This window comes from Myxocyprinus asiaticus, chromosome 7 (assembly GCF_019703515.2).
Source record: "Myxocyprinus asiaticus isolate MX2 ecotype Aquarium Trade chromosome 7, UBuf_Myxa_2, whole genome shotgun sequence".
NCBI classification, from domain to species: Eukaryota; Metazoa; Chordata; class Actinopteri; order Cypriniformes; family Catostomidae; genus Myxocyprinus; species Myxocyprinus asiaticus.
In genome coordinates this window covers 3906367-3919334 of record NC_059350.1, presented here as the reverse complement: position 1 = coordinate 3919334, position 12968 = coordinate 3906367, and the positions used below count along the sequence as shown (strand labels likewise).

General features: G+C 39.8%; 1 protein-coding gene across 1 annotated transcript in view; it reads left to right on the top strand.

Annotated features, from left to right (window-relative positions):
* Nucleotides 1-4968: 4968 nt before the first annotated feature.
* The window catches only part of tbc1d9 (TBC1 domain family, member 9 (with GRAM domain)), a 44724-nt gene continuing 36724 nt past the window's right edge, over nt 4969-12968 (top strand). Inside the window, exon 1 of the mRNA XM_051703511.1 lies at nt 4969-5711. Within this exon, the coding sequence (XP_051559471.1) occupies nt 5591-5711 (121 nt within the window). The 5' untranslated portion in view covers nt 4969-5590. The remainder of the gene's footprint in view (nt 5712-12968) is intronic.

Sequence of the window (12968 nt, the reverse complement as noted above, 5' to 3'; positions counted from 1 at the left end):
CTAAGGTGTTCTAAGTGGTTTCCAGGTTATTGCTAAGGTGTTCTGAGTGGTTGTGGGGCATTGATAAGTGGTTGTTAAAGTGTTTTGGGTGGTTGCTAGGCAGTTGCTGAGGTATTTATAAGTGGTTTCCAGGTTATTGCTAAGGTGTTCTGAGTTTTTCTGGGGCCTTGATGGGTTGTTCTTAAGGTGTACTGAATGGTTGCTAGGCAGTTGCTAATGTTTTCTAAGTGGTTTCCAGATTATTGCTATGGTGTTATGGATGATTGCTAAGTGGTTGCTGGGGCATTTAAGTGATTGTTAAGGTGTTCTGAGTAGTTGTGAGGCAGTTGCTAAGGTGTTCTAAGTTGTTTTTAGATTATTGCTAAGGTGTTCTGAGTGATTGCTAGGTGGTTGCTGGGGCAGTTAGACAGACAGACTGACCAACTGACCATGGAGGCCCAGGGATATATTTGTGGTTTCCCATTGTTTTACAGTAGAGGGTATATTTACCTGGCCATAACGCGTATGACATCTCTTCTGCATCTACATAGTTTCTCCAGAAATGAAACATCCAACAACTCATGATGTTAATGCAAGCTGTTGTTTCATATTAACCATGTGCAACATGTAGCCATAACAGGAGCATTGTGTTTGAATTGTCTCAGCTAACCTGAACCAACCTTTACAATTTAAGATTTAGATTGTTTATGAGTCATCTAAGGGAGTAATATTAGAAAAAGTACAAATTTCACTGTTTCATTCTTAGTAATGTTTCAGTGTTGTTGTGGTAAAGAGACATTAGAGGGAAAAGTGATAAGTCATTATGAATCTTTGAAATGCTTTTCACACAACCCTTAACTCTGGGAAAACATCAGTGAGAAAAACCCGGCACAGATTAATTATAGCATTTTCAGTGTTGAGGCCTTCTATCTGTACTGGCAGTAGATTATAGTGAATGAATCTATTGTGCTGCCTAATCCATAGTCATATCAATAGGCCTGCTGGGAAATTATTTTAATAGCTAAATTAATTCAACAATTTGGTATGATAGGCTGCTTTGCATGGTTGCTAAGGTTTTCTGAGTAGTTGCTAATAGAGGATATAGTCACTATATGAAGTGAGAAATATGAATGACTAAGAAATGAAACCCGAATTAGTCATCCAGAGACTAAGAGCAACCTGAACTGATTCGGGGGACTTTTCTCATGAAGGGATTTTTTTATTTTTGTTGCAATTGTCAAAATTGTCCCAGTTGTCATGCGAACACATCACGTCATTTGACTTTTACATCCTGTGTTTTTGCGTATACTTTTTCATTTATTTACACGGCTTGTTATTCTGATTGCTCAATTGCGCATTGAACGGTCCCATGTTTTTAGAATGCATTGTCACGCATCATAATAGATGCGCAAATACTGTACATCAATTTCCTTTCCAACCCCCTCACCACCCCCTTAATGCAAGCTTTCTGTTTTCCTCCTGTGGTTTTGGGTTTGTAAAGAGCTCCATCTTCGGCAAACTCGCACCCACCAGTGGCTGAGAAACCACTACTCTAGCAGCTCGGTAGTAGACGTGATACACCTGCTTGCACCTCTGCTTTTCTGTTATAAAGATTTAATTGTGGCTGTTTGTGCGGTTGATATGCTTAGCCTTATGAACTTCAACCTCTCCCACCTGTCATGTCAAGTGCAGGGGTGTTAAACCTAATCAGACAATGTGGTTAGCCATTTAAAAAAATAAAAGTTAAATACAGATGATACCAAGTTACTTTGAAGTGGATCATAGTTGAATAAGGACATAATTATACACTGCCCTCTAGTGGAGGCCATTTATAACTATTTGTTAGATTGCCTTGACTGTGTGTTATTTCTATGATACTAAATGGAAATGAACTATTAAAACTGGCTTGGTTGAATATTGGCAAGTTTAAAACACATGGGGATTTAGTTTAATGGTAGTTTAAAGCTCTAAATGAACTTCATTGTGAGTGTATCTGGGCCTTTAAGCAGTTGTTAAGGTTTTTTGGGTGGTTGCTCAGTCTCTGCCAAACAGTAATGTGTTCTGTGTGGTTGCTGTTAAGCTACAACATGGTTGCTAAGGTGTTCTGAGTTGTTGTTTAGCAGTTGCTAGGTTATTGTTAGGGTGTTCTGGGTGGTTACTGTTACAATACATGTATGTTGTACTTGGATGTAGATGGAGAAAGTGTTGCTAAGTTTTTGGTAGGGCATTGTGAGCCTGTTGCTATGTGATTGCTAAGGTCTTCTAAGTGTTTGCAGTTGCTAAGGTGTTCGATGTGGCGGTTGCTAGGTGTTCTGTGTGGTTGCTAGGCAGTTGCTAAGGTGTTCTAAATGGTTTCCAGGTTATTGCTAAGGTGTTTTCAGTGGTTGCTGGGGTGTTGATGAATTGTTCTTAAGGTGTTCTGAATGGTTTCTAGGCAGTTACTAAGGTATTCAATGTAGTTGCTAAGCGGTTGCTAAAGTGTTCTGGGTGGTTGCAAGGCAGTTGCTAAGATGTTCTAAGTGGTTTCCAGGTTATTGGTAAGGTGTTCTGAGTGGTTGTGGGGTGTTGACAAGAGGTTGTTGGGGTGTTCTGGGTGGTTACTGTTACAATACATGTATGTTGTACTTGGATGTAGATGGAGAAGGTGTTGCAAAATTTTGGTAGGGCATTGTGAGCCTGTTGCTATGTGATTTCTAAGGTGTTCTAAGTGTTTTCAATTGCTAAGGTGTTCGATGTGGTGGTTGTTAAAGTGTTCTGGGTGGTTGTTTGGCAGTTGCTAAGGTGTTTGATGTTGTTGCATAGTGGTTGTTAAACTGTTTGGGGTGGTTGCTAGGTAGTTGCTAAGGTGTTTTAAGTGGTTGCTGGGCGTTGATAAGTGGTTCTTAAGGTGTTCTGAGTGGTTACTAGGCAGTTGCTAAGGTGTTCTAAATGGTTGCCAGGTTGTGTTTTGAGTGGTTGCTGGGGCATTGATAAGTGATTCTTAAGGTGTTCTGAGTGGTTGCTTGGCAGTTGCTAAGGTGTTCTAAGTGGTTTCAAGGTTATTACTAAGATGTTTTTAGTGATTGCTACTGTAGGTTTTTGCTATGATGTTGATAAGTGGTTGTTGAGGTGTTCTGAGTGATTGCTAGGCAGTTGCTAAGGTGTTCTAAATGGTTTCCAGGTTATTGCTAAGGTGTTTTCAGTGGTTGCTGGGGTGTTGATGAATTGTTCTTAAGGTGTTCTGAATGGTTGCTAGGCAGTTACTAAGGTATTCAATGTAGTTGCTACAGAAGAAAGAAAGTCATACACATCTGAGATGGCATGGGGGTGAGTAAATGATGAGAGAATTTAAATTTTTGGGTGACCTATCCCTTTAAACAGCTAAACTGAAAAAACTCCATAAAGAAATAGAAAATAAATGGGAAAATAGTGCATTATAAATTATGTTGTCTTGCTCCTTGCTTTGTTTTTCTTTTACATTGTGTTCATCTTGATTAGCAGTGTCTTATTTAGTAAATAACATCACCTGTCTTGTATGGTAAATTGCAATATACACTATATTGCCAAAAGTATTCGCTCATCTGCCTTTAGATGCATATGAACTTAAGTCACATCCCATTCTTAATCCATAGGGTTTAATATGATGTCAGCCGACCCTTTGCAGCTATAACAGCTTCAACTCTTCTGGGAAGTCTTTCCACAAGGTTTAGGAGTGTGTTTATGGGAATTTTTGACCATTCTTCCAGAAGCGCATTTGTGAGTTCAGACACTGATGTTGGACGAGAAGGCCTGGCTCGCAGTCCTCGCTCTAATTCATCCCAAAGGTGCTCTATCGGGTTGAGGTCAGGACTCTGTGCAGGCCAGTCAAGTTCTTCCACACCAAACTCGCTCATCCATGTCTTTATGGACCTTGCTTTGTGCACTGGTGCGCAGTCATGTTGGAACAGGAAGGGGCCATCCCCAAACTGTTCCCACAAAGTTGGGAGCATGGAATTGTCCAAAACCTCTCGGTATGCTGAAGCATTCAGAGTTCCTTTCACTGGAACTAAGGGGCCAAGCCCAGCTCCTGAAAAACAACCCCACACCATAATCCCCCTCCACCAAACTTCACAGTTGGCACAATGCAGTCAGACAAGTACCGTTCTCCTGGCAACTGCCAAACCCAGACTTGTCCATCAGATTGCCAGACGAAGAAGCATGATTCGTCACTCCAGAGAACGCGTCTCCACTGCTCTACAGTCCAGTGGCGGCGTGCTTTACACCACTGCATCCGACGCTTTGCATTGCACTTGGTGATGTATGGCTTGGGTGCAGCTGCTTGGCCATGGAAACCCATTCCATGAAGCTCTCTACGCACTGTTCTTGAGCTAATCTGAAGGCCACATGAACTTTGGAGGTCTGTAGCGATTGACTCTGCAGAAAGTTGGTGACCTCTGCACATTATGCGCCTCAGCATCTGCTGACCCCGCTCTGTCATTTTACGTGGCCTACCACTTCGTGGCTGAGTTGCTGTCATTCCCAATCGCTTCCACTTTGTTATAATACCACTGACAGTTGACTGTGGAATATTTAGTAACGAGGAAATTTCACGACTGGACTTGTTGCACAGGTGGCATCCTATCACAGCACCACGCTGGAATTCACTGAGCTCCTGAGAGCGGCCCATTCTTTCACAAATGTTTGTAGAAGCAGTCTGCATGCCTAGGTGCTTCATTTTATACACCTGTGGCCATGGAAGTGATTGGAACACCTGAATTCAATTATTTGGATGGGTGAGCGAATACTTTTGGCAATATAGTGTAGCAATTTAAAATATTTTTTATAAACTATTAAAGCCAGTTTGTACTTTTAAGCAATCCGAAATTTTATTCAAACATAACTGTGCTTCATTCATTCAAAAAAACAAAACATGTCAATAATTTCTCTGTTTATCAAACTAGTTCTCCTCCCACCGTCGTGACGTCACAATGGCCTGCCCATTACGCACGTTGACTGAGCGCTGCAGTGGCGCCGGAGAGTTCACCATCATCGAAGAGGGGTAGAAATGTCATGCATTGTTTATTTTGCGTGCCGTGTCGCTACGTATACTCAGCACTCGCAGGATGTGCATTAAAAAATCTATTGAATTTGCATCAGCTTGACTGTAGACACTGGAGAGCGGACGGTCGCACCTGATACAAAGACAAATAACAAAGACTGAGACAATCCGAGCTGCTGTTAAACGTCGAAAATATCTTCAGACATCACTATGATTCACCAGAATATACTACTTCTGCATTTCAATGACTATATTGGTCGTCCTTAGGCGTAAATGTCATTGTCATCCTTTATGTAAGGCGTGTTTATAATATTATTTTGGTAACATGAGGCGCGCGCGCGTGTCTTAAGGAGATCCGGGTGATTATATATAACGTTGCACGCGCATATTCGAATATAAATCGATCTGTTCCAAACATCAGATATTATATCGCACATATAGCCTGTAACTGCGATTTACAGCCATTACTGTCCTACAAAACGTCCGTATTACACTGGATACGAGATTTCACGCTTGGATAAGTGAAACTAACTCCATACTGAACCGCATATATATGAGTTTTTTGGATGTCCTCTTAAGGAAATCGAGGTGAAGATGTGGATCAACCCGGAGGAGGTGTTGTTGGCCAGTGCGTTGTGGATGACAGAACGCGCGAATCCGTATTTCATCCTGCAGAAGAGAAAGGGCCATGGAGACGGAGGAGGCGGTCTCGCGGGTAAACACGCACGTTATTGAGTGCTTGCACGACAGTGCTGTGATGAGAGGTGTTTTATTTCATGCAAATGTTTGTCATAAAATCAGAGCTGTATGTCTTAAGTCTGTCTCGAGAGTCAGATGGAGGTCTAGTGTAATTGGTCACGCGTGTTACAGCCGCGTAAATATAAACGCACATGTGCGCGCGCGTTACCTGTGTGTGGAACATGATTTGAATTTTTGTGAGTAGCAGAACTGCATACAAAAATGCAAAGCAAGTGCAATGTAATACTTTTTTAATCGTATTATATTTTATGTTTATATAGGCTATTATATATATATACATATATATATATATATATATAGCTCTGGAAAAAATTAAGAGACCATTGCAAAATTATCAGTTTCTCTGGATTTACTATTTATAGGTATGTGTTTGAGTAAAATGAACATTTTTGTTTTATTCTATAAAGTACTGACAACATTTCTCCCAAATTCCAAATGAAAATATTGTCATTTAGAGCATTTATTTGCAGAAAATGACAAAAAAGATGTCGTGTTTACAGACCTCGGAGTAATGCAAAGAAAACAAGTTCATATAAATTGTTAAACAACACAATACTAATGTTTTAACTTAGGAAGAGTTCAGAAAATCACTATTTGGTGGAATAACCCTGATTTTCAATCACCGCTTTCATGCGTCTTGGCATGCTCTCTACCAGTGTTTCACATTGCTGTTGGGTGACTTTATGCCACTCCTGGCGCAAACGTTCAAGCAGCTCGGCTTTGTTTGATGGCTTGTGGCCATCCATCTTCCTCTTTGTCACATTCCAGAGGTTTTCAATGGGGTTCAGGTCTGGAGATTGGGCTGACCATGACAGGGTCTTGATCCGGTGGTCCTCCATCCTCCCCTTGATTGACCTGACTGTGTGGCATGGAGCATTGTCCTGCTGGAAAAAACAGTCCTTAGAGTTGGGGAACATTGTCAGAGCAGAAGGAAGCAAGTTTTCTTCCAGGATAACCTTGTACGTAGCTTGATTCATGCGGCCTTCACAAAGACAAATCTGCCTGAATCCAGCCTTGCTGAAGCACCCCCAGATCATCACCGATCCTCCACCAAATTTCACAGTGGGTGTGAGACACTGTTGCTTGAAGGCCTCTCCGGGTCTCCGTCTAACCATTAGATGACCAGGTGGAGGATCGGTGATGATCTGGGGGGGCTTCAGAAAGGCTGGATTCAGGCAGATTCATCTTTGTGAAGGAATAATATAAATGTGTGTGTGTGTGTGTGTGTGTGTGTGTGTATATATATATATATATATATATATATATATATATATATATACTGTGTGCAAGCCATGCACAGCACCATGGAAATGGCTTTGCATTATTGCTTGTGTGAAAGAATTGCACGGCCCACAGATGCATTCTGATGTGGATATGTGGCCATAATGGTGCTCAATAGCAAGCACCCACATTTCAGTGGCCTTGGATCCAGAAATATTTTTGCCATTCATTTTTTACCATAGCTAAGAGTTGAAAGCCATAAACCAAACCAACCAGATCTGAGATGAAGTTACAAATCAACATCAGTGACAAAGTGTTTGAAAATCAGAAAAAAAGACTATACTTACAGACCCGGTGAATTTACTAGATCTTTGCCACAAATCTAGATTACATTTTTTTTTTTTTTATGAGACAATGAACCACTCATTCCATGAAGCATTGCGAAAGACGCAAATGAATCAGGAGGATATAATATAAAATGACTGACTTCTAGTTTAAAATATACAAACAGTATACTCATACATACATACATACATACATACAAATATATATATATATATATATATATATATATATATATAAGTATTTTGTAGGGTTGCTCCAATACCAAAATTTTGGCTTCGGTATGATACCAGCCCTGGTACCTTGGTATCAATACTAAATCGATACTATAATCAACAAATAAAAAGCCTCAGATTTTTGAAGAAATTACACAGAAAATGTCTTGATTAAAAGAACTGCATAAAGTCTCACAGATACAAATTATGCGTTTTCCGTTTTAATTTTTCTGGATTCCATGTTAAATGTTTTAATTAAATGTTATGATCAAATGGTGTTTAATCAACTTGATACATACAGCTTTATTCAAATAAAACTGAAAACATTAATGAAAAAAATGCTATGGCTGAATCACACCATGCTGATAAAACACTTGCATTTGTGATATTGCTTAAAAATAAGAATATTAATAATATTACCCATTTCATATTATATAATTGTTATTATGAGTATTATTGCTACTTTTTCAATTTTACATTTTAATACAGTAGTTATATTTTTCTATCTTCAATTTCACTCATCCAGTTGAATGGAGCTTTCATTTAAGCGGGACTTTTATTTTGACAGACCTTTGAGTTCTTCCTGTTTTTGAAGGGTTAGTTATATCAAGCTTCCCATTAATGCAGGGATAATCCCATCACCACTGGAGCTGCACCAGAGCTACACTATGTAACTCTGGATATGGCTACACTATGTAACTTTTTTTTTGTTAAAAAATAACAAAATGTTATTAATGAGAGAGTGCAACAAAAGTCCATCTTCCAAACCAAGTCTTTACCCAAATACAATTTGATAAAACTAATAATGATATTATACATATTTTAGAGCTGTCGGGACGGATTGGGAAATTGCATATATACGTCATTCCCCCGTGCGTGTTGATGTCATATCAGTACACAGAGAAGCTCTGGCTTCTGTAGCACGTGTGTGGGAGTAGCTGATGCTGAAAGTTTGTTGTCACAATGAACGTGAAAAATTAACCATGGATCATTCAAAACGGCAAACCTCCAGGTAATCACTTTGTAAAAACAAAGAAACCCGGAACAGAGCAGAATCTTCAAGAAAAAAGGGAAAGCGACAGAGTCCATAATAAAACCCGAATCAACATCAGCTTGGCTTTTCAGAGGTGGCAGCTAGGGATGTGCTGAATGACTAATTTCACTGACGTTTAAATGGAAATTTTGAAGTCGACTAGTCTAAATGAAACCAACCTTCAGAAAACAGTCAAAAAATGTGTTTATGCAACCCATTTAAAATACTTAATCTATTCCAAATCCGAAGCTAAATTCCACTGAAAAGGGGCATTTATCCATGACGTGCTCGCCTTGCATTATGATCATTGTAGATTAAATATAGAACATGACACGCATTCAGTAAATCAACGTTAGTGAATATTTAACAGACATATTTATTGAAAACAATTGAATGAATAGTGCAGGATCAATGGAGCAACCCTAAAAGCCTGTTCTATACGGAAATCACCAAGTAAAAGTTACTTAACATATTAAAACAGTCAGGACATTGTTGAAAATAATTAACAGGTAGACTAAGCTAAATCTATTAGAAATAAAAATGCGCTGAAAAGTGGGGGCCTGGGTAGCTCAGCAAGTAAAGACGCTGACTACCACACCTGGAGTTGCAAGTTCAAATCCAGGGCTTGTTGAGTGACTCCAGTCAGGCTTCCTAAGCAACCAAATTGGCCCGGTTGCTAGGGTGGGAAGAGTCACATTGGGTTAACCTCTTTGTGGTTGCTATAATGTGGTTCTCACTCTGGCGGGGCGATTGGTGAGTTGTGCGTGGATGCCGTGGAGAATAGCGTGGGCCTCCACATGCGCCAAGTCTCCACGGTAACGTGCTCAACAAGCCACGTGATAAGATGCTCAGATTGACAGTCTCAGACTCGGAGGCAACTGAGATTCGTCCTCCGCCACCCAAATTGAGGCTACGCCACCACGAGGACCACGAGCGCATTGGGAATTGGGCATTCCAAATTGGGGAGAAAAGTTGCGTGTATTTCACAACGTGCAGTCGTGCATTAGCCGTTGATCTAATATGACAGCTGTTCGGTAAAGAACGTTAACCAATAACAGTTATGATGTAAAAAAAATTGCTATCGGATAGAAAAAATAGGCCTGTGATGTAGCCTACAATAAACCTAATGTATTCTAAACATGACGTGCACACAGAATAAAAAAATAGTTTAACCTGTTAAGCAGTCAGCACCTCGTTGAAAATAGCCTTCTTAATCAGCAGATCCCTAGTGGCAACAACTCTGAGATCTGAAAGGATTTAAAAGCGACCCAGCGATGGCTTTTTTTTCTTACTCAGCAGGCAGGGTGGACTGGCCATCAGAAGAACCATGACTTTTTCCGAAGGGCCGGCCGAGAAACGGGGCCGAATGGGCCGCAGTAAGCTGAAATGGGCTGCCGCGTTATGCAGAACGGGCCACAACACGGCGCTGCGATATGCCAAAGGGGTCAGCGATATGCAGAAAAGGACCGCCACCCCACCAACAACTTTTGGGAGAGTTTCTATGTAAAATCCCGGGCCGATTTCTCTTCCCAGTCCGCCCCTGTCAATAATATATTTTATTGATATGGTTTATGTATAGTTGTGTAATCACACACACACATCTGACCTTATCAGACTAGCAATCATTGTGTCTAATGTTAACAAATGTTGCCTAACTTTTGTAACGTCATTTATTTCAAAACATCAATGTTTCCAAAAAGTCAAAGCAACAGCGTAAGATATGACACTTACCTGCTCAGATGACGTGTCAGATATCCCGTCTTTTCCTTTCTTTCGTTATTTATTTGTCCAGTCGCTCTGATAAGATGTCCTGTATCCAGTGTACACCGGTGCCTCGAGCCACATTCATCCACGCAGAGGATGAGGAGTTGAGCTGAAGCACAACTTTCATCATTACCAAAACAACGTTCTTCCACAAGACACACGCAGTTTTATTTTTTAACCGCTAGAGGGCCAAAAGTTACATAGTGTAGCTTTAAGTGTTAACAGCCGTTTATACTCTAAACACACTGCATGAAAATGAAGCACCAGCAGTGTGTGTTGAGTTTGTGTGAGTGTGTGGGAATCATATGACGGAGCAGAGTGGCACCTTTTGTTCATTCTGTAGCGTGCAGCACATGTGACTGTATATTATTTAATTAAATTACATCCTTCTGCTGTTTAATGATCACACTTGGCCATATCCAGAGGTTTTCAAAGTGATTTCATCTTAAAACTGTCACATCTCTTATCATTTTGTTAACGACAGCATACTGTAATATGGTACCGAAATTAGCAACAAGATGATATTGTACCATTTTAATTTTTCTGGGATCACGATACTTCTTTAGTACCGGTAAACCACGCAACCCTAGTATCGGCACAGATAGTTGCTTTTTGGAACTATCGGTTATCGGCAAAAATCAATGCTGATAGTTATTATTATTTCTCTGTGTTCGTCTGGAAACTGGCAGCACAGACATTTTAAAGTAAGTGTCCCCCGTGTTTTTCAGTCTTGTTCATAGAGTATTGACAAAGCTGTCGGTAGATTTCGGTACTGTTACACAAACGAAATTTCGCTAACTGCTCGGCCAAGTGGGTGCAGTAATCGGCTGATGGTTATAATCTCAAAATGGCCAAATTTTGGCCGATGTATTGCCCGATAACATCTGAGCTTGTTTGGTTTTGTGCAGTACATTGTATTGACAAGGACCTCACCTGGTGATCTGAATTTATTGGTGGGCAGATATGTGTGGCATTCGCTTTCATCTTCTTTATCAGTGGTTGACTCAGATGTAGAGGTCGACCGATATATCGGTTTTACAGATTAATTGGCACAGATAATTGCTTTTGGAACTCTTGGTTAACGGCAAAAATAATGTTAAAATAATTTTTAATTATTATTATTCCTCCGTGTTCCTCTATGAGCTGGCAGCATAGACATTTTAAATTAAGAGTCTCCGGTGTATTTCGGTAATGTTCATCTTTAAAAGTCACGAATTATGCACCAAATCTTTTTTTTTGGATTATTATTGAGATTGGGATTTTTGTTTCACAATGAACTGCGTCTGGGATTTTATTCATTTTGGACTTTTGTTGTGTCTATGTCTGTGCCTATCACAGTAAGGAAAGACTAAGAATTTATTTTAAAATTAAATAAATCGATTAATCAGCCGATTAATCGGTTATCAGCCTTTTCCACCAGCTTAGTTATAAGTATCGGCAAAATTCATGTGATTTTTAATTCCAATATGTTTTTGTTTTTTTTGTTGTTGTTTTTTTCAAAACCAATACCGAAAAAATGCTGCTATATACATAAAACTATTTTATGACCGCAAATGAGAAAAAAAAACAAATAAATAATTGCGGAAATAAAATTAACTTATTTTTCACAGTATTTACTAAAATATCACTACAGTATCTGAAAACAGAACTTTCATTATGTGTTGACAAAGCTGTCGGCAGATTTCGGTACTGGTAAACAAACAAAATATTGCTAACTGCTCAGCCAAGTGGGTGCAGTTATCGGCCGATGGCGATAATCTCAAAATGACCAAACTTTGGCTGATGTATTGCCTGATTTATCGGTCTATCACTTGTGGCTTTGTGCAGTGCATTGTATTGACAAGTACCTCACCTGGTGATCTGACCTGAATTTATTGGTGGGCAGATATGTGTGGAATTCACTTTCATCTTCTTTATCAGTGATTGACATATCTGCTGTTTCATGTTTGAGCTTTGATGGACGGAAATAAATTATTTATGGTTAAGATTCAACTGACACTAAATAAGTGAGATACACACTCTTAAGAGCTGAAATGCTGCCAATATTTGTGTCACTGACAAAAGACAGACACAAAGCGTGCACTAGCTAGAAAAGATGATGTCATGGTTACATAAATGTGTGCACTGTGTGCCAGTTGCCAGTGAGAGTCGATGAGGCTGGCACGGCCCAGCAGACCGACCCAAAGGAGTCTTGACTAGTCCGCGTTTGACCAAAAGCACCAAAGAAAAACACGTTTGTGCATGTTTACCTACAATAAAGCAGATTATTTCATATTTAGTCCATTACCCAATTGCCAAGTGCTCAACATGGATCCAAATAAAGGCAAACGCTGTTTTTGTGCTGAAAAAGGGTAAAATCAACAGCTCCTTTGTGTTTTTTGCTATTCAATACAGTTGTATCAGGTTGACGCTGTTTAGAAGAATATTGATTTTGCCCATGTGCAGGAAAGAGGCTGCTTTTGTCTGAGCAAAGATGAATTCAGTTGAGAGCAGGCTACATTCTATATTTAGAATTAAGAAAGACAACAATGAAATGTTCCTCCCACAACTCCTCGTCCATGCACCCTAACAAGAAATCAGAATCAGATTGAGTTGTGTTCAACTTCATTTAGGATAAATGTGCAGTCACAGCAGACTT